Raw genomic sequence first — 27234 nt, forward strand, 5'->3', positions numbered from 1 at the left:
AAGTCTTAATCTCAATGACGACGTGTCACAAACCCAATTGGCTGTCGGAGTGTGGCCCACAAAGGCATTTCCTTTTTTAACTACCCTCGAATTTTTCTTAACTTTTGGGCCCCAATAAAATGTTGCACAGTGATCCATACTGATTCTCCATTTAAACCAAGTTTTGAGAGCTCCATTTCTACAATCTACACCTCTTTGAGTCTCTCTCTCTCTCTGGTTAAGCTTGCTTGGTCTAATATATCATTTTCTAGTTGTTCTTGTCCTTTTTTTTGTTGTGAGCTTGAGCTTCATTCTTAGTCTGAACTCTAAACAAACCTGTTTGGTGTTCAAAGTTTCTCAATTCCCAGTCTTGAATTGGCCACCTTCACCTTGTTGGAGAGCACCACTTCTACAATCTACACCTCTTTGAGTCTCTCTCTGGTTGAGCTTTCCTGGTCTAATATATCATTTTGTAGTTGTTCTTAGTTTTGTTGTGAGCTTGAGCTTCATTCTTGGTCTAAACAAACTTGTTTGGTGTTCAAGTTTCTCAATTCTCAGTCTTGAATTGACCACCTTCACCTTGTTGTTGCTTTTGAAAATGGATGGAATGGGTAGTGATGAACTGATTAGTTCTGTACCTAACTTTGCTCGCGGTCTAGATATTCTTTTGGTGGATCATGAAACTGCTTCTCTGATGTACCTTGCATCACTGCTTGAACAATATACATTCAAGGGTATAAGTAAAAATATATTAATTCATCCTATATTTAATTTGCTTCAATCAGAGTTGTTATTCTTATTTATTTTATGTATATTCATTAGCAAAAATAAATAAATCAATCAAAGTCATGACTTTATTTTTCATGTTCTTTTTGTCTGTTATCCTCCTGATTTTGGTTTTTCAATCGGTTTTAATATTTTATGCTTCATTTCTGAATTCTGATTTAGAGGCCAGAACTTTATCTTCATTTTCTATTGCAAAATACAAGAGTGATAAGTTAACCACACCTATCATATACATAAAAATCATAGAGGGTGGCCTTTGTATGAAATGTTTGAGTGTGTATTTGTATAAATATAAATATTCATATGTTGGTGCACGCGCGAACACATAAACATAGAGACATGTATATGACAATTAATAATTTTTTATTCTATATATTAAATTAATAAGACAAATCTTAGCCCAACTCTTTTTCCCCCATTTTTTTTAAAAAAATTATCTAAAGATTAAGGCTATCTACAACAAAAAATCTCAAAAAAAGTGAAAATTTTGACTAATTTTAGAAAGAATTCTTCAATGCAGGTAAAAATGCTCAGGCATAGATGGATTCATTGATGACCTGGTTATTTAAAAAACTTAGTTCTCTCACCTTGTTAACCTTTATTCCCCCAAGCCTTGTCAAAATTAGGTAAAGGTTTAAATTATGTTTACGTTTTAGCCTAGTAGTTTAAAATTTCTCTGTAAAAATAGTGTCCTAGTTTATTGCTGACTGTTACAGTTAATTTGATGTTTTAACCCTATAGCTTTATAATTTGTTTGTAATTCTTTCTCCAAATTTGATTTCTTTTTCCTATTCTAGTTTTTCTATAGGAAGATGGCCATAATCTACTGTCTACATTGAACATCAAATATATTTGATTTAATTGCTATTCCAATTTTACATAATTCTTCATATCATTTTTTTTATCAACACAATGTAGGGAATTAACACGAAATCCTAACCTGTACTTGAGAAACAAAAATAGAGAAAACATACGCCAAAGAAAAATAATTACACGCACAAGATAGTATTTACGTTATTCGGCAATTTGTTTACGTCCACGAAATTGTGGAGATTTTATTATTATCAGGGAAAAAAATACAAGTGCTGTAGTACAATTTTTTTCTCTCTAAAAAACTACAACAACAAACCCTAATCACCAAAACTGCATTTTCTACATTCTATGTACAAGATTCACAATGAGCTACAAAATGGGCCAAAAATTTTTCCCAAGGGCGTTGCCCTCAGACCCTAGAGGCTTGTTCATGAGTGCTATAGCTTGGGTCTGTTAGCCCAAGCCTTTGCTCCATGGACTAAGTCTCAAAAAATCTCCCATTAAAAATCACGCAACATTATTTCAGGTCAGGTCGGGTTGTCAATTGAATCAAACGCAACTAGGCTTCACAAAGCCCAACACACAATTCTTTGTATCATTGATCTTAGTACTTTTACATTAAAAATTAGCCTAGAGGTTTATTATGATTTAGTTGGAGAAAAGTAATTTGAGTCTTTGTCAAGCATATAAGGAGGTCATGCAAATACCTTACCTAAGAGAGAAAATGAAAAATAAAAGCTTCAACATACATTTATCCTCATTTCATTTTGTTATATATTCATATGTACATAATTTGTTTATGTAAACGTTACATCTTAAAATTTTTCTGTCTTACATAGACAGAATGAGGATAATTTATATTTTGTGCTTGGAATGTATTTTTATTCTTACAATTTTCTAGAAAATTTATTATAATGAATATTCATTGTCACTTTGTTAATCTAAATGTCGTCAATATATTTTGTTGTACTTTCAGTTACCACCACTGAAGTAGCAGCCGTTGCATTGTCTATGATTCATGAAGACGAGCATCGATTCAGACTTGTCATAGCAAACATGAAAATGCCAGATATGGATCGTCTTTCTTTTCTGGACATACTACTTAAGAAGAAAATTCCTATCATTTGTAAGTTTTTCATCTTATTAAACTTCCTTCTTTGGTTTTTAATGTTTTAAGAAAAAAATATTTTTTATTTATCAGTACTTATATGAATTGATCATCATGCAGTGATGTCTTCTGAAAAAAGATTTAGTGTAGCACAGAGAGCCCTAGCTGAAGGAGCATGGTATTTCCTTGAGACACCAGTTCTTTTGGAAGATCTAAAATACATATGGCAACATGCGTATCGCAAGAGAAAAGATTTGAGGAAAGAATTCCAAAAAGAAAACATTGAAGGAGAGGTGAACCATATAAGTTCAAAGGATCAATTTCCTCAAGGTATTGAAATGAAAGAGGCAGGTTGTGTCACTAGCCCTCCCAATGGAAATGCCTCATGTGACATTAACCAATATGTAGAAGCTAGTATGTTTGAGGAAAACTATGTAAGAGAACCTCAACATGAAGCTAATTTTGTTGAGGAAAACCAAGTAAGAGAACCTCAATGTAATTGCAATGATAGGATGAAGATCTCAGAGGGCCATCAACAAGGAGGAACCAATATTTTGAGATCATATTCTAACATTGAAGACAAACAGCAAGAGAGGAGAACTAAGTTTAGCTCAGAACAAACAAATTTCTTTACTATCAAAACCCCTGAGGAGCAAGAGACACAAAGGAAAGATAGCAACTATAGATCATCAAAAAAGGCACGTTTTCTTTGGACCACAGAGCTACATCTCAAGTTCACAGCAGCCCTTAGCCTGCTAGGCGATAAACGTAAAACCACACTCTTATAAAACAGTCTAATATATTTATTTGTCGTTTCCAAATTGATTCTGTTTGTACCTCATTCTACAAGCTATTTTGTTTGCATTGTGCTTAACCTCAAAAAAAATTAGTAAATTTCTTGTTCTCTTTTTGGATACAGAGGCTCGTCCGAAAACAATACTAAAGTTGATGAAGGTGCCTAATTTGACCATACGCCAAGTTGCAAGCCATCTGCAGGTTCTCTATCAACTTTTGAAAATTAATGGAATTTTTTTTTTTTTTGGTATAAGTTTGTCTCTAAATTAAATTTATGCATTACAGTATATTAAGTGAGGTGATTGTTGAATTATGGTAAAGCTAAATTAGTCCACTACTTTATACCGGCATTTAATTTGGGACTTGAATTTATTAATCTATATGTGATTTGAATTTCAAAACACAGATTAGTCCAGGATTAGAAACCCCTTTGCATTGTTTAAAGTCTTGGTGAATATTGGGTCTGGATTTGGGCCTCACATCCAAATCCTCTTCCCTTAAAACCTCAATTGAAAATGCTACACAGCATAAATTATTTTGGCAGATAATGCATTTCTTCTTCTCACTAAACAAGATATTGTGCACAATTATTACTATTATCATCATCATCAATAGCAGTGTTGTTGTTGTTGTTGTTATTTTTATTTGAGAAATGATATGTCTATAACATTTTTACAACAAATCCTAAGTGGCAGGTTGTTACTGGTTGTTATTATTAGGGCAAAAAAATAATCTTAGTGTTAGTTTCAAATTTGAACCAATAACAACTAACTACCTGTGATTTGTTGTAAAAATGTTGTAGACGTAGCATCTCTCTTTTTATTTTTAGTCATTATTTCATGTAAAAAGTAAACTTGTTTATCACAATATACCTCCTTTCCATAACCTCTTTTCATTTCTTTCTTTCCTTCTTTTTTAAGATACCATCATTCTGTATGGTATACCGAAACAGCAGCCAGGATCTCCCCCTGAAAAGCAATAAATCCCACTTTTCTAGTAACACTGGCAATTGAAACATTAATTTAACTCTTAAAATTTATCGAATGAAGTTTACTAAAGATTAAAATTAAAGCTTGTTATTAACTTGTCCAGTTTTTCCTGATTATTTAATCTTGAAAATGGAGAGTATATATCTGGGGCTATAAAGCGATACTATTGACAGGGGACATAAAGGGAATAGACTATAAAAAGTCAGCAATCATATAATTGTTCGTGTCTTATATTTAGACAGACAAGAAAATAGGAAGGTGCTCAAGCTCTCTGGCTGTCTGGCAGCTTCAATCTAAGACCAATTCAAAACTTTCCCCATGCAAAAAAGAAAAAAGAAAAAGGGCTAGTATATAAAATAAAAGAAACTTGTACATGCAGTCATTTTTATAATGACTGAGATCAATCACAAGAAGTCTAGTCAACTGTGTTAAAATAACTTAAGTTACTATAACTTTGAATCATATACAAGCAGCAGATAGAAGGAACATGAAAGATTTAGATCTCCTATCTGCATAAAATCTTTGAATCAATTTTTTTTTTTTTACAGATTTTAGTGGAAGAGGCTTTTTGTAATAGCATGAAATTGTTAAATCCTTTTTGTTGTAACATTGCGTACTCTTTTTTTTTTCCGCTGAAAGTAACATTGCATACTCAAGTATTAATTGTTTTCCTTCCTTTTTCCTGTTTTTCTTCCTATTTGGATTCCGAAGTGGCTTACAACTATTCTTATCACGATGCTTTTGTTCCCAATATCATTGGAAGAAAGGAGCATGCCATATAAGTTGTGAAATTAAAGCTTTAATAGATTTTTCAAAGGAAACTGATCACAATGGCACTACTCATTTTGTCTATATTTTCTTTTCTTTTGAACTTGATATTGGTTTAAAAGATTAAGAGTTCTTATCCATATTCTTTTCTTTGTGATTTTTTTGGTGGAAGCACTGATTTCCCCCTCTCCCCTCCCTTTTTTCTCTTTTCCTTTCTCTCAGAAATACAAAGCTCAAGTACAACGTATCAATGAGGTTGGTACAATTAATTTACCTTCTGTGAGTAAATCATACCATGACAGAACTGGAATGGCACAATCACTTGAGAAGCAGAGTTCTTTTCCATCCCAGTTGGGATATGGAAGTTCTTATTTCAGAAGTGGAGGTAATACAACACAATTTGCCCCAAACATTTTGCCTAATCATGGACCTTATGCTGGAAATTTTGTCAATCATGACCTTAGAAATCCCAACCAGTATTTTGGATACACGGGCCTTTCTGGCAATTCAAATCCATATCAGTTCACTCATACCAATGGAGTTCAGACACAAAATAATCCGAATTCATATCTGTCCACTGCCACCGATGGATTTCAGACACAGACTAATTCGAACTCATTTATGTCCACCGCCACCAATGGAGTTCAGACACAGACCAATCCGAACTCATATCTGTCCACTGCCACCAATGGAGTTCAGACACAAACTAATTTGAACCCATATCTGTCCACTACCACCAAAGAAGTTCAGACACAAACTAATCCGACTTCATATCTGGCCACAGCCACCAGAGTTCAGAAACAAACTAATCCGACTTCATATCTGTCCACTGCCACCAATGGAGTTCAGGCACAAATTTATCCGAATTCATACCTGTCCACTGCCACCAATGGATTTCAGACACAAACTAATCCAAATTCATATCTGTCCACTGCCACCTATGGAGTTCAGACACAAACTAATCCAAATTCATATCTGTCCAGTGCCACCAATGGAGTTCAGACAAAAACTAATGCAGAATTTCAAAGGCTGAACCAGATAAGGGAAGCAAATAATTTTCCTTACGATGTTAGCATGAATGGAAATGAAAAGGGGAAACAGCCTCTTGAGTTTGAAAATGGCAGTGTTCAAGTATCTAATTTGGACTCACAAAATTTGAGTTACATGAATCTAGATGCACCTTATACCTACATTTCAGAAGATATGTTTCAGTTCTCAAATGTGACTCCAGAATTAAGTCAAATGTTAGATTTTACTCAAGAATTGGATGCTCTTTTAAGTTCACCAAATCAGAACCAGTTTTCAATGGATTATACTGTGACAGCCAAAGAGCTGGAATGTGTGCCAGGGCAGATAACTTCAGGTGATGCAAACATTCAAGGCAATTTTCCAGCAGATTTCACCAATGAGAGTCAACAGCTGGAAGTTACAGTTGGTCATGTTCCTCAAGCCTCTTCATCAGTTCAGAATCATTCCTGGCAGATGACTTCAGGCGATGCAAACATTCAAGGCATTTTTCCAACAGATTTCACCAATGAGCTGGAAGCTACAGTTGGTCATGTTCCTAAAGCCTCTTCATCAGTTCAGAATCATTCCTGGCAGATAATTTCAGGTGATAACATTCAAGGCAATTTTCCAACAGATTTCAACAATGGGAGTCAACAGCTGGAAGTTACAGTTGGTCCTGTTCCTCAAGCCTCTTCATCAGTTCAGAATCATTCCCAGACTGAGTATTCTGATCTGTTGAAAGTGCTTGAAGAAGATGCAGAAGAGTTTAATGCTTTTGGAAGTGAACCAGATCTGGGTGAGGTTGATCGATACTGTGAATGGCTAAGGAACACTATGTGTGGAAACACCACAGGCCCAGAACAGCTTGATGAGCGTTGCAACTCATGAAGAAGTTTTCATCAAAAGGTCTGTCCCCTAATCAAATCTACAGTGACGCAAGACCTAATTGAAAATTGTAATTCAAATATATGTTCTCATACATTATATGCTGATAATTTCGTTCAGCATTTTAAAAATGACTCATATTCTGAGTATTTCTGAATGTTTTTTATTTTAGGGGTGCGTATCCACCAGATGGAGCTTAATTTTTGATCCAGGCCTCATAACCAGGAGTAGATAAAGACCCTTTTCTCATGCAAACTGGATGGGGAAACCTTATAGTTGATAATCTATAGCTAGTGCTGTTAAACTGTAGCTGGAGTAAGCTTAACTTGATATGCAGTGTAGGGAACTTTAAAAGGCTTGGAGAACTCTTTTTTCCTTGATTGTTCTCAGCTATGTTTCAGAAACTTCATATGTTATGAAATCTTCAAAAGCCTCTTTATCATTACAGTCTTCTTTATAATTGGATTTGGCTGTGTTGGGAAGCAGTCAAGTTCAATCTATTACTAAGTGGGACTTCCTTTTTAGTGATAGAATTTTTATGAGATCATTATTTCATTAAGTTTGCTGTAGTGGCTTTTCAGTGGAAGCATTCCAGATTTTATGTGCAGGATGATTCATAGCAGAAACCCCCATATGATCAATATTTGGGGGGGGGGGGGGGGGGGGGGAGGTTAATTCACTCTTGGCGGTTTAGGCTTCCTCTAAGGCAACAAAAATAGTATGAACAGGATGCTTTCAGTAGCAGAGACATGGAGGCAACAAGGACATGCAGCTGATTTGGATTTCTATAAGATTACATTCATATTATTCTATAAGCAACTCTGCAGTGTCCTTTTAAACGTGTTAGGCCCATATCATTAAGATTAAGAATATAACCGAAAAGCTGAAAACTACAGAATATATATAGTCATAACTCATCAACATTTGATAGAGTGGAAAAATTCCAAGAGTTGAATTAAAAAGATTATCACATTTTATTCCTGTTTGTAAGATATCCAATACTTTGTACGTACATGACTTCAGGCATCTATATTGCTTATAGGACCTCTAAACCAGTGACGAGCACCGAAAATCCAAGAAGTAATGACAAGAATAAACAAACAGCCAACCGCTACAGGAGTGTAGTTGAGTGTCTCATTAGTAATGGGATAGGATACAGGCAATGAGAAGAGGACTGAGATGGTTGCCACCCAGAGAACGGCAATCCAACCAACAAGGATCCCATAGCGGCCCAAGTTGAAAGGTCCGGGGATAAAGGACTTGCGTGCCAAAGTCACTCTAAAGAAGATGGGTAGGGCATAAGCAATGTACAGTCCAATAGTTGCTATAGATACCATAGCCTGAAATGCCACTGAGCTTCCAAGAGACTGCAAAACATTTAAAATGAACAAGTATACAATTATCAGTTGAATAACAGAAATAAAAGCTTTTGCACGAGGGTATTAAGGGCTAAGTGCAATAGTGTGTATTGGCCAATATATAAAATGACATAACTTGGGACTTAACCAAGTTCAAGCCATATTTCCAACGTTGTATATTGTAAACCTGTAATGATAAATCTACCCTTAGAACTGTCATTTAGTAAACTAAACAAACAAACATAAAAAAAAAAAAAAAAAAGGTTCAGCACCAATTATATATCTAACCTTTTACTTCTTTTTGTTACAAATTCAACTCATGCAAATCACATAGCCCATATTCCTTTTGTTTGACGTTATTTAGACAGATCCACTCCTAACAAGGGTACTTGTACCAAACACAATCAATCTGTCATATCTCCCCCACCCCCCCCCCCCCCCTTTTTTTGTCTTCAACTCATGCATGCTGGGAAAGTCCAGGGAAATAAACATTTCATGCATGTTTACAATGAAGAATGGATTTGGAAAAAGGACACATATACAATACAATGTGTATGTGCCATCTTTGGGTCAATTGGCACCTCCTGTGTTTCAAACTAAGACATCCAAGATTCATACCTTCCCTCACCCATTTGAATTGTATAGTAGAATACTTAACTTACTCATGCAGGCATCACTAGTTTATGCGTTAGTCATAATGTATGTCATAAACCCTTCAATAGTTTTACTTGCAATTCTTTCCTAGTCTTTACTTAAAGAGGTCTTCTCCTAGTGCTTGAGGTGTTTCCAATACTTATAAATCAGTAGCTTAAATGTATCAGATACAATGTCAAAATTTTATATGCCAATGAAGTATTGGATTGATAGGAAGTATTTGAAAAGTATTATCTCTGATTAGATAGATTTGGATATGATACAAATATAATTCCCTTGAAGATTTTTCCAGCTACATAGCCAGCAATTCTCATTGTTATTCACTAAAAGAGAGACAAATTTTCCTCAACTCCAGTGCATACCATAAGCAACAAAGAACTATTATATAATGTTATAATGTCTATGACAATTAGAAGAGCAATTCATCTAAAACACGAAAGGAGGGGGGTGGGGGGAATATGCATACCGTCAGAGCCATGCAAAATGATATAAGGGCAGAGAGCCACACGGCATTTATGGGGACCTCCTGATTGTTCACTTTATGCCAAACTGATGAAAATGGCATGGCTCCATCTCTAGAGAAGGCATAAGCCATCCTGAAAATGAATATTATGCAGTAAATAGTTAAGGGATCAAAAAGTGAGTCCTATCTCTCATGTTATTAAGTCAAAGAAATGTATGCTTACCTTGAGTTGCTAGTAACAGAACTCATACCACAGAAAAATATGGCAACAGCAACCACTCCCAAGCAAATAATTCCTCCAACACCAGTGCCGTATCGACTCTTAAATACTTGGTAAAATATTTCAGCAATGGCATAACCACCAGCATCATTTTTTTCATCTAAAAGTTCTGATATATTAGTTACTGCAAAGGTGATCCCAAGTATGTATCCCCATCCAACAATAACAGATATCCCAATGGAACTGATTATTCCTCTTGGTCCATTCTTATCAGCATTCTTGGTTTCCTCTGTCTAGAATTAGAAATTCACAGGAAACAGTAGGATTTAGTTACAGTTATATGAATAAATGCTAAGTCATCAGCAGAAAGAAAAGTGCCAAAACTCAAAGAATTGGGACTAAGAATGGCATAAATTCCAGATACCTTGTTTAAGATTCTGTTTATCTGAAATAAATTAACTGAAATAGTTTATAAGCAAGTACAACTGAAAATAAGCACCTGATTTCATGAGTTTGGATTTGCATTACAAGAATGACTAGCCATACTTGAAAAACTAAAAACATCTGATTCCAGAGATTTTGTTATTAACAAACTGTTCATTTTATTGAGTAGGGTCATGGGGTCACCTAATAAAACTTTTGAAACTTCTCAGACATGTCAAGATCGACACTTTTCTTTCTGCTTCTGAAGGCAGTGATTTTATTTGAAGGGATGAAGAGAACAGTGCAATTTACCATATGAGCAGAGGCATCATACCCAGTTAGGGTATATTGACTCATTAGAAGTCCCAGAACAAATATGTATACTTTACTGTTGATTCCCTCACCATTATCAGTGTTGAAGTGAGTGAAAACAAACTTGGCACTAGCCCTCTCCGTTGCGACAGAGGGAATGAGAATCATAAGAACGAAGACACCTGAGGATGCCAAGAAGCATTAGAGATCCAAGAAGGAGATTTCCATGAGCAATACCATGGGAAAACTTGAAAAGGAGAAATGGTAAGGAAACTCTTCATACCTACTAGGTTCCATGCAGCAGCTACTTGCCCAAATAAAGATAACCACGTGATAGGAAGACTGTTGATAATAGCATGTAGGAGTAAAATTGCCCCATGAAATCCAATAACAGCATATTTGGATGCCTCATATCCCCCTCCATTGTTTCCACCTGTGCTAAGTAGAATTATCACTGAAATCAGCTGTGCAAGTGAGTAATCTATACTTGTTGTGACAGCCCACTGCAAATGAAAAGGTATCCAAATCAGTTAAGAGTTCATAACAGATTATATCACATCCAAGACAAGCTTGACCTCCTAGTGGATTTTGAAGAACTTGAAACTCCAGGACAAACGATGCTCAGTAATACCTGACCAACAATGTTGAACCTGCATAAACATAAAAATCATTTACTGTGCATCAGAAGATGTGATTGCAGCAATTCCAAATTCCCTGTATCTTATGATTGGCTTGACCAGCTGGTTCAACAATATACCTAAAATTTTAGGCTTAGTGGCAACAAGAAAACAACACTGACCATCTCTTTTTTTTAAAAACGTATGACACTTACTAATGACTTTTCACTCATTGTTCAACTTATGACAGACAGTGCATATTGTAACAAGCACTATAATTACAGGTTGTGAAAAAAAGAGAAATAGCAAACAACTAGTGTTGAGCACATTTTAAAGTTGGCTCAATCACCTTAGATCAATTTAGTTTCTTTCATTATAAATTAAATTCCCTGCATGGGAAGTTGGCACCTTTTTCACAGCCCGAAGGAAAAAAACTAGAGTGGCAACCAAAGAAGAAAAACCCAGCATATTTTAAGAAATTGGGAAGTTATGAAGGACAAAGACTTTAAGCTCATATGGGAATTAATGCCGTGGTCTACTATGATTGAAGCTTTAGAATTGACAGCCCCTAGGAATTGATTCCCTGATAATTGAACTAAACGCCCCTTGAGGTTATAATCAGAATCAGATGCCTGTTTCTTAAGACAGCTAATGCAAATCAAATCCTGAGAATGCTTGCTGATGATTGCAGGTGGTTTACGATGACCTTCCGCCCAGAGACTTGCATCATGCTTACCGGGAGTGTAACAAATATGCACACCTGTTGACAAAGAAAGGGAGTCTACACTCTAAAGATAGAGCCTTTTGTGGTTTACCATTTCCCCATGAGGACAATAGTCCATTGTTGGCTTCTCACATTTCAAATATGTACCCCAATTGTACATTCTTTCATTGATCTAATCCTAGATCCTTTTCTACCCACTTCCTCTAAAACCCCAATAAAAAGTCAACCACTACCTTATTCTAAGTATTGCAGATCTCATGAATTCCAAGCACAACTTGAATTCCTCAACAAACATAGAAATATACAGCAGCAACAACAACAACAATTATACTAAAGCTTAGACCGAAATCAAAGCACTTATTATGTCAACTAAACAGTGGTGAACAAAGCAATTAAGGTGTCAAACCAATTTATCTTTTTTCATTCTTCTTGTGATTACTGCAATTCAAACCAGCAAAGTAAGTAACTTTCTAAGAAAATGATTACCAGCCAGTTATCCATGAGGCAAAGGGTGCCCATCCTGGGCCAGCAAGCTTTGCACTCCAATAGTAGAGACCACCAGAGGTTGGGTAAGAGGAACAAATCTCACTCATAGACAACCCAACAATCATGGTGAACGCACCAGCTATTAACCATCCATAAGCTAAAGAAACTGGCCCACCATAGGTTAGCCCAGTGTTGTAAAGTGTGGTTACACCAGTAAGCACAGAGATTATAGAAAATGAAAACGCAAAGTTCGAAACCACCCTGCAATTCCCAATAACCAAACCCATAAACCTCAATGACCCACTTCAAGTTTTGCTATGAATTGAGTATCAAAGAGCAAAACAAAGCAAAAGAATGAGAAACAAGAAATGGGTTGTTGAGAAAATTTACGATAGATCACGCTTGAGCTCTTGTTTGTAGCCAAGCTCATGAAGCCTGGCATGTCCTGAATCAACAGAAACGCTGCCGTTTTCAATACCAGAAACCATCTTCTCACAGCAGAGAAGAGAAGAGTCAGATATAGAAAGAGGAAGCAAAAGATTGAGTTTTTGGTTGTTTCAGCCAAATATTCAATCTCTTTCCTTCCTTCTTGGAGTCTCGCTTTCTCTCTCTCAATCTGTATCTGATAGACTGATACTACAACTCTGATCTTTTTGTACTAATTTCAATGGTGTGTGAGAGAGAAGCAAAATCAAACGTGTGGAATAAAGAAATGTATGTGTATATATATATATATATATATGGCACTGTAGCGACTATAAGCACAATTCAATGGTCAAACAGAGCCGCCAATAATATACTCAAAGTTGGAATCTTTGATTCAGCAAAAAAGAAAGGTTGGAATCTTTGATAGCTGGAGAAGAAGGTGGTGGTGACTGGTGAATGACTATATACGTGCTTTGCTTTGCTTTGAACTTCGCAAATGTATTTTGATGATTTCCTGAATTTTCGTATCTAAATTTAAATGTAGGCATGTTGACCTTTCTTAATTATTATAGTATATATATATATATATATATTTTTTTTTTTTTTCGAGAAACAATTATTATAGTCTATAAATGTACAGCTAGTTCTCCTATATAACCGTTAATAATACCAGATTGTTTCATAGGCTTCATACTATATTCTATGGATGAGATTCTAACTCTTTTTTAAGTCTTAACAGCTAGTAGATCCCAAAGGACGACAAACACTTTTAAGTAGTGTCATAAACACACATGCTAAAAAAATAATGGATATTCGATTATGTGTATACCTTCTTTTTTTTTTTTTTTTAATTTGTAGGCATAATTCATTTTGATTATATAGCCGTTTGATTTCGGAGTTTACTGCGTTTCAACGTTTGCGTTTTGGGTATGAGACATGCCCACGCTACAGTTGCACGCAATAAACACGTCCTTCTTCTTTTTTTTTTTTTTTTTTTAGCCGTTAACGTTGACTTTTCCTGTGAACAGTGCACCTGTATACTGTTCATAGGTCCCACAAACTTCATTTTTTAACAATTTTTTCATTAAAAATGGGTCCTACGATATTATTCATACATTTAAAAATTATTTTGCTACAGTGTTTTCAGTTTTAATTTTCAGTTTCAGCAAAAATAAGCTCAATCCAAACAGTCCCTATATGTGATTTTCTTGTTTTTTGGATACAGTTTGATTTAATATATATATATATATATATATATATATAAACACACACACAAAGACATCATTTTCTTGATTTTTGGATACAGTTTGATTTAATATATATATATATATATATATAAACACACACACAAAGAGATCATTTAATGGGAATTGAATGAATTGTGTGGACATTTCAATGACATGTCTTTTTTGGCCTGATTGCAAAAACACATGATAATAAGATAATTTATTGCTTTGACGCCGACTTGAGTGGGAACACTGCGATAAAAGGACCACATGCAAACCCTTTCTTCTTAATATTAAAAGAAAAAAAAGATACTTTGGGCTTTGTCCGACCTCATCAAGTAAAGTACAAGATTCACAAAGACACACGGTATATACTTCTAGACTTATAGAGGATTCTGGTGTTTTCCCATTTGATAAAGCAGTAATATCTTTTACCTAAATTAGAACAACAAATCTAGTGGCAAAATATTTGACAAATTTTTTTCACAATCGATAATAACTGAATCTTCACCGTAGAATAAACTTTCTCTGTTAATAGATTTGCTTTAAGGACAAATTTCAGTTACAAAATTAGTTGTAGTTTTAGACTATAACCTTACTCTATAAAATAAATATTATTACTGTGGGGCCCGACAACAATTGGGCCAGATCCACCTGTTCACAGGAAGACTTAAGGCCCAAGCCGAAGAAGATAGTATTCCAAGCCCAATAACGCAAAGCACCAATGGGCCAGAAAAGCCGTCGAGGAGGGTACAGCCCCCGGATGGCCCAGAGCTACACTAAGGAAAGGGGCAAAAGCGGCATAGGGATAATCTTGTAAGAAATCTAAAATATCTAGGAAATGCTGCCCATACTACCTGCCCTAGACAGAGCTTTGCCTCTCACAGAGTCGTGTTTCTTTAGCCCACTCAACCACTCCCAACAACTCGGGTCCGAAACTGATGGGACAAGTATCAGTCTTGGAAAGTTCGGCCCTACACGTGGACGAAGGAAATTGAATGCATGCTAATATAAAAGGAAAATATGCAACCTAAAGGAGGGGGCTCCTCCAGTCCCACTAAAAGAAAAAAGGGGTTTCAGAGGCAAATATACTGGAACCATGCATAAATATCTTAACAAAAACACAGCCGGGTAAACATGGCTTAGCCTTTCGATCCCACTCTCTACAAATGATATTGTACGGGCCCATTTACGTGCGAACCCAACTCAACGGCGGTTTAACGCGAATCGTGTGCCTACAATTGGCGCCGTCTGTGGGGAGGCTTGCGTGTTAGCTCGAGCGGTGGCAAGGTTGAGCTTCTATCGAACAAGGGACTATGAGGATGCCTGTATTACCGGCGACACCTGGTTGCTATTCCAACATAGGCTCCCACTAGGGGCTACGTTCCACGGTGTCAACGACATGGGCAAGCCTAGGGGCTTCAAACATCAGGCCGACTTCCTCCACCTTATTCGAGGAGCTAAACCTTCGGAATAATAAGCGAGTAAAGAAGCATGCAAGTTTTGGACAGAACCAAGGCCTTGCATGGTCCTCGGACCCAAGCCTCTGGGGAAACCAACTACTTAAAAAGAATCATACAAGTTTTGGACAGAACCAAGGCCTTGCATGGTCCTCGGACCCAAGCCTCTGGGGAAACCAACTACTTAAAAAGAAGCATACAAGTTTTGGACAGAACCAAGGCCTTGCATGGTCCTCGGACCCAAGCCTCTGGGGAAACCAACTACTTAAAAAGAATCACGCTAGTTTTGGACAGAACCAAGGCCTTGCATGGTCCTCGGACCCAAGCCTCTGGGGAAACCAACTACTAAAAAAGAAGCATACAAGTTTTGGACAGAACCAAGGCCTTGCATGGTCCTCGGACCCAAGCCTCTGGGGAAACCAACTACTTAAAAAGAATCATACAAGTTTTGGACAGAACCAAGGCCTTGCATGGTCCTCGGACCCAAGCCTCTGGGGAAACCAACTACTTAAAAAGAATCATACAAGTTTTGGACAGAACCAAGGCCTTGCATGGTCCTCGGACCCAAGCCTCTGAGGAAACCAACTACTTAAAAAGAATCATACAAGTTTTGGACAGAACCAAGGCCTTGCATGGTCCTCAGACCCAAGCCTCTGGGGAAACCAACTACTTAAAAAGAATCATACAAGTTTTGGACAGAACCAAGGCCTTGCATGGTCCTCGTACCCAAGCCTCTGGGGATACCAACTACTTAAAAAGAATCATACAAGTTTTGGACAGAACCAAGGCCTTGCATGGTCCTCGGACCCAAGCCTCTGGGGAAACCAACTACTTAAAAAGAATCACGCTAGTTTTGGACAGAACCAAGGTCTTGCATGGTCCTCGGACCCAAGCCTCTGGGGAAACCAACTACTAAAAAAGAAGCATACAAGTTTTGGACAGAACCAAGGCCTTGCATGGTCCTCGGACCCAAGCCTCTGGGGAAACCAACTACTTAAAAAGAATCACGCTAGTTTTGGACAGAACCAAGGCCTTGCATGGTCCTCGGACCCAAGCCTCTGGGGAAACCAACTACTTAAAAAGAAAAACAAAAAATTTTGGACAGAACCAAGGCATTGCATGGTCCTCGGACTCAAGCCTATGGGGAAACCAAGTACACAAAAGCGCCATCGGAGTTCCCTAACTCCCAGTCGATTGCTCGGATGGATTATTTATAAATCATCAGCCTTGGACGATATTCACGCGCTTATCACAGAATATCCAACTGATATCCCGGTTAGTTTCTTAAGTCTGATTTATTACAAATTATCGATATAATGCCTGATAGTGCTGACAGATGAGAGTTGATTAGATTATGCTTCAAAGTAGCTTTATCACAAATATTCTCAAAGCAACACATACATAGAGCACATTCGTTCACAAAGTTGTGTTGCCCATTAGATCAACGCTTAAAACATGTAAATCAATTTCCATTTTTATTACGATGAAGAAATAGTACAGTGTACAAATGAAAAGCTGGAATCAGCCTACGTCAAAGCTTACTACATAAGCAAGAAAAAGAGAAATACAAGAAAGCTGGAGAAAGCCGAGGAGGTATGTCGGAGGAAAGGTTGGCTACAGCTCCGAGACCTTATTCTTCCTCCGCACCCTTACATGCCCATAACTCAGGCAGCCAAAGAGACCCAACTTGAACCTGACACCGTTGAAGAAAAGGTGCAGGGAGTTGGAGGAGGTGGGCCTTTCTCTAAATATACGTCTGCCGCAAAGCAGAGGCGCTGATGGAGGAAAATCTTTCTTCTGCCATACCAAAGTGCTGGCATGAACAGAGCCTGCTTCGGATTTTGACTAAAAGAGGGAGAGACGCCGTTCTCCCTCGGTGGAGATGGAGTACTCTCCTGAATTTGTGCTTCCTGTGCCCATACCTTACTGTTATAAGCCTCATGAAGACACGGCGCTTCTGCGGCGGAGACAGTTCTTTCTTCCCAACCCCCACTTTCAACATGTTATGCCAAGAAAGGAGAACTCCGGATATGGAAGCTGTGATGTGGGAGGAAATCTGAAGGATTTGTGCGTATATAAAGCAACTTTCTCTCCTTCCCATTTATTGGAAAAGACAAGGTGATGGCAGTCAACTCACGTAGCGTCCCAAGAAACGCTACAGACAAAACAGTCCTGGCTCAACTTCCAACATCAACTGCAACCACAAGATTAAAGAGCCTCGTAAAGGCGCACCTCGGTCACCGTGACATCAGAGAGTACCACGTGGCCAGAAGTTGCAAAAATATCTCTTGATTCAGGGGCTAGGTGGATTCGTGGCCCCGGGCCCGCTTTGTGTAAGGGCCCAGGTACTGTGGCCGACGCCGGGCAATGGCCATGGCCGAGGACAACCCCTGTTTGGCCCCTCGGGAAGTGCTCAAAGAAAGGGAAAATCTGAACCTAAGTCTTGGACAGAACCTAAGGCTTGCATGATCCTCGGACTCAAGCTAAAAGGGAAAACCAAGTACTGATGCAGACATAAGTCTTGGACAGAACCTAAGGCTTGCATGATCCTCGGACTCAAGCTAAAAGGGAAAACCAAGTACTGATGCAGACATAAGTCTTGGACAGAACCTAAGGCTTGCATGATCCTCGGACTCAAGCTAAAAGGGAAAACCAAGTACTGATGCAGACATTGGTCTCGGACAGAACCTAAGGCTCGCATGGTCCTCGGACTCAAGCTAAAGGGGAAAACCAAGTACCGATAAAGACACAAGTCTCGGACTCAAGCCTAAGGGAAAAGTCAAGTGCATAAGATAAAACGCATAAGTCCTGAGTAAAACCCAGGTTTTGCAAAGTCCTCGGACTCAGGCTTCCTGGGAAATCAACTGCCCGAATGAAGAAATTGCTCGGCTTAAATACTGGAAAAGGCTAAGGCTCGCATATCATGGAGATGGCAGAACAACCTAATGATCGTCAACCTAAGGAGGCCATTCATCCGGTGGGTAACATGTCCTCGGATAACTACTTCTTACACCTTATCGAGCATTTAATACTCGTCACGGCTAATTTTAAGATAAGTCTCATTCCTTACTGGTCGGACTGTTATATTGAATAATAATTTTGTTAAAGTTATCGTGGCATCTTTTTATCAACGATTACTTTGGCCTTAGTTATTATTGATTCAAATGCTATACTATTATGCCGAGCAGCGCTTTCACATTTGTTAGAATATATAAATAAGACATACGAAATAGAGTAACAGTAACTTTTATTGATATGAAAAATTATTATTACAACGTACAAGGAAGGGCTTACACAAGCCTATACAAAAAATGAACTGCTAAGACAGTAACAACATCCGTAATACAAATAAGTGAACCATCAGGTGTCTTCTGAACTCGCCTTCAAAGTCTCTCTGAAATCTATACCTCAGTACTGCTCATATCAGGAGAAGAACCTTATACAAAAATAATGAAGGACAAGGAAGAAGAATTGGAACACATGGAAGCACTTCAGCAAGCTCTTGTCACTGAAGAAAGCTAGGGAAAAAGAAGATGGAGGACATGAGTAGGAAGGAGGAGAAGAAGAGGGAAGCAATGAAAAGAAAGTAAAATGAGCAAAAGAGGGAGAAGGGGAGCCATATTAGGTATGCTCATGAGAGAGCGGATGGAGATGACAAGGGAAGTTTTCGACTCAGTCACACCAGAAATGGGGTATGACGAGTCCCTGCTTCGGATTTTGGCTAAAAGAATGGGGAGGCGAATCTTGAGCCTCCGCCATCCTTGCCCCGACCGAGCCATCTCAAGTTTTGATAGGACATGACGTTTCTGGGAAAGGAAGGCTTTGTTCATGGCGGATTACTGTGGGGGATGTATTATTGAATATTAAGTAACCGGATGGAGGAAGTGAATTCTGAGAAGAGCCTGGGGAATTCAGATATAAGAGAATCACCTTTTGTCCTCTCTCTTTATATAGGGGAAGGGGACAAGGGTACGTAACGCGCTCTGATATCCCAAGAAGTCCCCAAATAAATGTGCGTCCGTTTCGTTCCTCCACGTTATCAGTAACCGCTTGATTTGGGAGACCTCGTAAAAGGAAGATATTAAAGGCACACTACGAACAACCAAACGGTATAAACGCATCACGCGCAAATCGAGGGAAACATCTCGTAGACCGGCGCATTCCTTGGGGAGGTGAAAAGTCGCCGACGTTGATCAAGGGCCGAATTTAATGAGCCGCTATAAATGCTCGGTATTATCAAAACCCTCCTATCCAACTAAGGGGTCGGACAGCATGGTTTTGAGGGGCTATTGTGGGGCCCGACAACAATTGGGCCAGATCCACCTGTTCACAGGAAGACTTAAGGCCCAAGCCGAAGAAGATAGTATTCCAAGCCCAATAACGCAAAGCACCAATGGGCCAGAAAAGCCGCCGAGGAGGGTACAGCCCCCGGATGGCCCAGAGCTACACTAAGGAAAGGGGCAAAAGCGGCATAGGGATAATCTTGTAAGAAATCTAAAATATCTAGGAAAGGCTGCCCATACTACCTGCCCTAGACAGAGCTTTGCCTCTCACAGAGTCGTGTTTCTTTAGCCCACTCAACCACTCCCAACAACTCGGGTCCGAAACTGATGGGACAAGTATCAGTCTTGGAAAGTTCGGCCCTACACGTGGACGAAGGAAATTGAATGCATGCTAATATAAAAGGAAAATATGCAACCTAAAGGAGGGGGCTCCTCCAGTCCCACTAAAAGAAAAAAGGGGTTTCAGAGGCAAATATACTGGAACCATGCATAAATATCTTAACAAAAACACAGCCGGGTAAACATGGCTTAGCCTTTCGATCCCACTCTCTACAAATGATATTGTACGGGCCCATTTACGTGCGAACCCAACTCAACGGCGGTTTAACGCGAATCGTGTGCCTACAATTACATATTTTGAAAATCTAACTATTAAATTGTTTGTTTTTTATGCTCTTAATACACATGTCAAATTTTATGTTAATCGAATATTATTTACTATATGATCTATAAACTTATATTTATACTTATTTTTAAACTACAAAAACTTGCAATTTAAACAATTTATTATGATATAGCTATTGATATTTAAATTTCTAGAAATTTTTCACCTTTAGTAAAAAGATATTAAGTAATGTTGTAACCTTAGGCTATAACCAATTTTGTAACTAAACAAATTATCATTGACAATAACATCACTTGTATTGCAATGACTGATATAATACAAAGACAAAAATATTATCTTCTCTCAAGAGCAATTAAATTAAACTATATAATGATTTATTGGCCAATACAACTATACGATTGACTAAAGTAGAAAATCTAAGGAAAATGAATTCTATCAGAGTTGTCCTAAAAATATATTTGGAGTAGTCCTTTTACTATGAATGGAGCCCTACTATTTCATTAGGCATCCAAAACACCAAAACAGTGATGGACATGGTTGATGATGGTCCCAAAAAGTCACAGGATTGCTTGTATATTGTGGATCATGGATGAGAGAGAGAGAGAAAGAGAATTAATTAGCACGTTCACCAGGTGGATTTATGACAGCACATTGCATAGAAATTTCATCTATGAAAGGTAGAAAAATTGTAAAAATTGACTTGCATACATTTCAATTTGTATGCAATAAGTTGAATTTTCATTTCCATTTTTCAATGGAGTTATCATTTTCTTCACGTTGATATATTTTGAGACACAATGAAAATGGAAACTGAATCTTTGACAAGATAATCATATACAGTGTGCAATGAAGTATGAAACCATTTTAAGTAACTTTACCATTCTCCTAAGCCGTTAAAAGTTTTAACTTTAATAAACCTTTGCCCCTTCAAATTGCAAAGTCAAATCCAACATCTTTAACTAGAATGTAGGCATGTAATGGGTACAGAATTGTAGGAGGACCTTTTGGTGTGGTGTGTAACTGTTCTCATCTGCTAAACTAATTTTTTTATTAACTTAAATATGGCTTTCTTTAGATAAACTCTAATTAAATTATGTTTAATCTTCTATAATATCTAATGAATGAAACTCCAAATCAGATTCTTGCACAATTCTACTCTTGAAGTTGAGATTCATCGAATCCCTAAACTTAGGCACAACTCACATGCTTCTTTTTCTCCCTCATTGACACTTGACAGCTTAGCTTACACGAATGTGGATTTGTTTACACACCACTCTGCTTATTAAATTGCGATTTTATTGTCTATCTTTGGTACCTACCAAATATTAATGCACATGTTTGGATCACGTAATAATAGAGAGCACGAAAGAAAAGAACACACACACACTTTCTCCTTCCCTCTAATTGAAGGACTATTAACTTTCTCATTGGACTATGGTTGTTACAGTAATTTGCATCATACAATTGATGTGATGAGTTCTTAATTTTACTTGTAATGTGTACAAAATTTAGATAATGAGTTGTTCTTTTCTAAGATAAAGTTGATGAACAAAGCAATAATGAGTTTTTTTTTTATTATATATTATTCAATAATTTTAAAGAAGAAATTGAGCTCTCGGAATATAATTTTAGATCAAATTAATTTAGATCTGGAAAATTTATCACTTGAATACGTCTTAAAGACATGATTTTGCACCACAAGTGTGAGAGGACCTACCATTCTAGACGTAGACTTGCCATTCATGTGAAAGGAATGAACACTTTAACTTGTAAACAAATTCAAACAATAATAGATTATTACCTATTAATCAAACTATTGATTTTCCATCATTAAGAGAATATCACACATTTTTCCATCATTAATGAGATATGCCACACTTGTTCTTTAAAATCCATAAACCTTGTACGATTGGATGATCCAAAACAAATTGGGCTTGGGCTAGAAGGAATAGAATAGCTAGTTTCAGCCATAGGGTTAAGACCTATTCAGTACTTAAGGCACTTCTTGGGTCATGATCCCAATTATCTATTGGGATCATAGACCACCATCATAATTGGGCTATGGTCTTAATTGGGCCATGGACCAACAACTATATGAACTTCTAGTTATGGCATTGACACAGTAGTTCAGGACACCAGCTTTTCAACTTCAACTAGGGGTGTCTAGTGACTCGAACCAACTGACCTACCCGCCTGAACCTGCTTGAACTGAAGGTCCACGGATGACTCTGAATCCAGTCTGTGGTTAGTCACGGTTAGGCAAGTCAAATAACCGAATAATTTGGTCCGGATCTGGGTTTAAAAAAATTTCATTCAATCAACCCGAATTGACTGAATTATTATACCAATATATATATATATATATATAAATATATATATATATGATTTGATATTTTGATTGACATACCAGTAGCCAGGAGGAGCAACCTAACAGTGCCAGCCAGCCCATGCGTAAACCAAAACAAAAGTTAACTTTTTCTCACACAAATTCCCAATACCCATATCAACCGTTAACTCCAATTAAAATTCAAATCAATGGTTTTGATGAGAGTAAAAACTGAGCACCCACTCAATGATATGACTGAACATTGAAGACTGATTTCAGTGGCAGTGTGGGCCATGTGGCACAAATACAATAACCCAAAATTGAATCAACGATTATAAACTTATAATCCAAAAATATCAAGACCCAATCTAACGGTGACAATTACACTCTATAGATCAGAATATCTCTCCATATCTCTAATGGCTCTCTTGACTCTCTTCAGTTTTCACTTCGGACTCAGTCTCAGAGGTTAGATTGAATGCTCCGTGGTCATGGGCCTCATGGCTTCACCTTCACGCTTCCTCCCCTTTTCATGCTTCCTCACCTCTTCACTTCTTCAATCTCAGTTCTCTACTTGGCTCTCTCAAACTCTCACAGTCTCACTTCTCTATTTGGTATTTTGGTTCACTCTTCAACAATCCTCAAACCGATTCTCCAAATCCAAAAATTGTCAAAAATTCTGGCCCAATTTGAGACCCAGACCCGATAAACCAACAACTCCAACCTGGTCATTCGATTACCCAAAACGTCGGATCCGACCCGAATATTCGGTCGAATACGGGTTCAAAATTCAGCAACTTGATCCAATCGGGTCGAGTTCGGTTGGGCCCTAAACCAACCCGGCCCGACCCGTGGACAAGCCTAACTTCAACAAATCTGAATTGTAAATGCTACGTAAGAGCTTGGCATTGTTTAGATTAGATATTTTTCTTTATCCTCAAGTCTTAAAACCTATATTCAGAGACTCAAAAAAGATCACTTGGTAAACTATATTATTTCTAGGCATTGAAAAAGATAGATTTACCTCCCAATTTTTCCTAGAATTGTAATGCTAGTAAGAACGTCGTAACCCAACCCAATCCCAAACAGTTAGCCCAATGATTATGGGTTTGGAAATTTAATAACTAACTGCCCAACCCCAAAGGCCAAGACAGAATATGAACCGAGACTCAGAGTATATAAACTAACAAACTCCACAAAAATACATAGGAAAGGTAAAACTTTTAAAAATTATATGTAAATCAAATAAAATAATTAACTGAATTTCTAACAGGCCCAAAATGTGATTTCAAAATTCTAACTTACTTAGAGTTTTAATTTTAAGTATTTAATAATTCATTTATTTTTCAATCTTAAATTATATACAATAACACCAAAAGGCACATGCTGCAAGACAACAAGGGAGACAAAAAAAAAAAAAAAAAAAATCAACGAATAGCTATAATTTATTAACTCATATATCATAGTTACGCATGGTTTATGTCATCTCTAATAACGTGTATGATACAATTGATTCTAGCATTTCTCACATAGTCAAATCATATTGAAAGGTATTGTTTTGGATTGTATAGTAGTTAGTTAACCAACTCACAAACAAAAACAAATAAATTCAAGAAGTAAAAATTAAAAAAAAGAAAGAAAAGAAAAGTCAACAATTGTTTTTTGGCACTGACTATTAAGTATCATTACTACGTGTGATACGAATACAATTTTACAAAAGGATAGGAAGTAAACCGTACCAGCCAGTGATCCAAGAAGCAAAAGGGCCCCAATCGTTGCCACAGAGCTTGGCACTCCAAAAGTAGAGCCCACCAGAAGTTGGAAAAGCAGAGCAAATCTCAGCCATAGCTATACCCACAATCAGAGTCAACACTCCCACTATGGGCCATCCATACACCATTGTTAAAGGCCCACCATAGGTGAGGCCTGTATTATACATTGTGGTCAGGCCTGTGAGTACTGATATGATTGAGAAAGTTACTGAGAAGTTTGCTATTGCTCTGCACAATGCAACAACAAACAAAGTAACAAAACCCATTACTACATTTGGTTCCATTGCTTCTATTTTAGATTCCACACTACATTTTAAACCTTGTACATAGCTTTTTTTGATAAATCCCCAAAAGGGTATGAAATAAAGTGGGGCTCTAATACTCTAATTAACTTGAAGTTACTCTATGACCAAAAACCATTACAAAATGTATTTTTTCATTTTCTAAAGTTTTGTTCGGAACCATATATCTTGTGTATCTAATGTAAGGTTTGCACGCTGTAAAAGATAAAATGTATATACCCAATGAATGAGATAGAGTTATAATCAGGTTTTTATTTTATGAAAATTGAAGTAACTATGCATGAGAGATTTCTCACATAAACTAATATAACAAATTTGGGTGCTGAATTAAAAAAAAAAAAAAAAATATATATATATATATATATATATATAAAAGAGAAGAGAAAAGAAAAGAAAGCAAGCATACGAGAGGCCACGAGTGAGTTCTTGCTTGTAACCGAGCTGTTTCAAGCGCACATCATCGGAAGAAATGGTGTCTCCATCAGCAAGAGGGTGATAGGAATAGGGTCCTCCTTCTTCTGCAATTCCAATTCTGCTGCTATCCATTTTTTGGTTTTGCCTTGAGAGTCTCTGATTGATTCTCGGCTCTGTGATTTTGATTTTTGTATATATATAGCTACCTCTGAAGTCTGAAGTAATGGTTTGGTGAAAAACAATATAATATATATATATATCTAATCTAACAGTCAAATTTTGTAGCGTAAAGATTTCAAAGAATGGGAGATCTTTGACAAGTTGGTTCGAAATTTTTAGATGTGGGACCAAATTTATATATAAAATAAGATTCAATCTCCCTCTATTATTCTTTGTCAGATTGGCGGTATGCCGGTAACATAATTTATCTATCAACTGCTTTTGTGGTCGGTGTTTCTCTGTGTTTAGTATATTTACCAACTGCGAAGTATACTCGTAAAAAATATTTAATGCCCACATATTTTGGTTTGATTTTTTTTAAAAAAATTATCTAATTCTCCTTAAATTTTGATAGTTTCAATACTTTGGATCTCGAAAAGTTTTAATTAAAAATTAATTAAATTACGTCTAAAACTTATGCAGCATTAAGAAAACCTGTCATATGTATTACAAAAAGGATGACATCTCCATTAAATTGTTTGTGTTTTATTTTTAAATTTTTTAGTTATTTTATAAGCTTTCTTTCTTTCTTTCTTTCTTTCTTTATTATTATTACTAGTCGCTAACCCGTGCGATGCACGGGAAAACTATTGAAAATAAATTTAAAAAAATATTATATATATTTTTTTTAATATTGAATATATCATTTTCCATGTCAAGATCTAAAGAAATATAATTTAAAAATATTTTTATTGGTGTTGCATATCAATTTGATATTTTAATCCCTTGGTTTTTAATGGGTCATGAAAAACACTAAGTCGGTGGCACCTAGCCAAAATGTCAAGTTTTCAAAATTGGCTTAACGTAATTGTTTCTTCTCGCTAGTGGCCACACAATTGCAGTATCAAAGATTCATACTTTAATCATAGATAAGTTGTAGAATATGCTATATAGATGATCTCAAACCAAGAGGTGTAAAAAATAAATAAATAAATAAAACAAACAAACTTACCAAGATTTCGCACAAACCATGAAGTTAATTTAAAAAGATGCAAGAGTGAGATATTTTGTCAAACACATAATGTGCATGTTCTAAAACAGGAATGAAAAAGTTATTTTGTAACATGAATCCACTCAAATATTACACCAAAGACAAACTAAGTATATTGTAATTGAACAAACAATGATCCCAAGTTGGCAAGAATAAAGCAAAATGATCAATTTCAAATTTCAACATTAGATGGGTGGCATATGAAGTACTCAAGCAAAAACCAAAACCAACAACGTATATAAGAAATGCAAACAGAATGTTCTGTGACTTCTAAAAGCAAAATTTATGAACTGGACATTATCACTGAGCCGGAAATCTTTATTTATTTATAATTTTATTTTATAAAAGAACTCAAAGATCTCATTAATGAGAACAAATTGAATACATCCAAAGATAATTGATCGGTTATATTTTGATTTGCCTCAACTTGTTTTCGTGTTGTTTGATTTGGAAGTAATTTTTTGGTGAATGAATTTGAGGGTTTATAGAATTTGTTAAGAAACACAAAGCATGGCACAAAGAGAAATCATCGAAGAAAAAAAAGTAATTACAAAATCATATAATTAAGCAACCCAGATTCTCAAATTTCTAATTGTCCCGATTGTTATTCAACATTTCCTTTGGAATTTGGATCAATTTGTAGAGCATTAAGTGAACTATACATATAAAAATTTTAAGAGACAGAATTATATGTATGTAGAACATATCACATGCGTAACGAAGAAGAGGGGCAGCATTGTTTTTTAATGTTAAAAAAGAAACCTTATGCATCCTGGTCCTGCCAGACTCTTTGACTCTCTAA

At 36.7% G+C, this 27234-nt stretch overlaps 2 protein-coding genes across 4 annotated transcripts; one reads left to right on the forward strand and one right to left on the reverse strand.

Moving 5' to 3' along the window:
• The first annotated feature begins 577 nt into the window (after nucleotides 1-577).
• Nucleotides 578-3474, forward strand: LOC126692769 (putative two-component response regulator-like APRR6). The gene is made up of 3 exons (XM_050388527.1): nucleotides 578-713; nucleotides 2555-2704; nucleotides 2807-3474. Exons 1-3 carry the CDS (start codon nucleotides 578-580, stop codon nucleotides 3472-3474), a joined length of 954 nt encoding a protein of 317 aa, XP_050244484.1.
• Nucleotides 3475-8035: 4561 nt separating this feature from the next.
• LOC126716831 (amino-acid permease BAT1 homolog) lies at nucleotides 8036-25455 on the reverse strand. Of its 3 annotated transcripts, XM_050417831.1 has the most exons (9): nucleotides 25215-25455; nucleotides 24474-24734; nucleotides 12389-12649; nucleotides 11193-11211; nucleotides 10845-11064; nucleotides 10562-10743; nucleotides 9830-10119; nucleotides 9610-9739; nucleotides 8036-8498 (listed from the first exon to the last, which is right to left on the reverse strand). In XM_050417831.1, the coding sequence occupies exons 1-9, from the start codon at nucleotides 25352-25354 to the stop codon at nucleotides 8151-8153; spliced, it is 1851 nt and encodes a 616-aa protein (XP_050273788.1). In that variant the 5' UTR covers nucleotides 25355-25455; the 3' UTR covers nucleotides 8036-8150. The 3 variants fall into 3 exon arrangements, with proteins under 3 accessions (XP_050273788.1, XP_050273796.1, XP_050273803.1); XM_050417839.1 differs by lacking the exon at nucleotides 12389-12649; XM_050417846.1 differs by lacking the exons at nucleotides 24474-24734; nucleotides 25215-25455 and adding an exon at nucleotides 12779-13315.
• Between the last annotated feature and the right edge of the window lie 1779 nt (nucleotides 25456-27234).

This window comes from Quercus robur, chromosome 1 (genome assembly GCF_932294415.1).
Source record: "Quercus robur chromosome 1, dhQueRobu3.1, whole genome shotgun sequence".
Taxonomy (NCBI): Eukaryota; Viridiplantae; Streptophyta; class Magnoliopsida; order Fagales; family Fagaceae; genus Quercus; species Quercus robur.

Bases quoted from the DNA above. Each gene is read 5' to 3' on its own strand.
- LOC126716831 (XM_050417831.1), bottom strand. From the start codon at position 25,354: ATGGATAGCAGCAGAATTGGAATTGCAGAAGAAGGAGGACCCTATTCC. The intron at 24,735-25,214 runs GTATGCTTGCTT...TGCATTGTGCAG, and splicing joins GAACTCACTCGTGGCCTCTC to AGCAATAGCAAACTTCTCAG. The intron at 10,744-10,844 runs GTATGAAGAGTT...TGGCATCCTCAG, and splicing joins TGCTGCATGGAACCTAGTAG to GTGTCTTCGTTCTTATGATT.
- LOC126692769 (XM_050388527.1), top strand. From the start codon at position 578: ATGGATGGAATGGGTAGTGATGAACTGATTAGTTCTGTACCTAACTTT. The intron at 714-2,554 runs GTATAAGTAAAA...TTGTACTTTCAG, and splicing joins TGAACAATATACATTCAAGG to TTACCACCACTGAAGTAGCA. The intron at 2,705-2,806 runs GTAAGTTTTTCA...ATCATCATGCAG, and splicing joins GAAGAAAATTCCTATCATTT to TGATGTCTTCTGAAAAAAGA.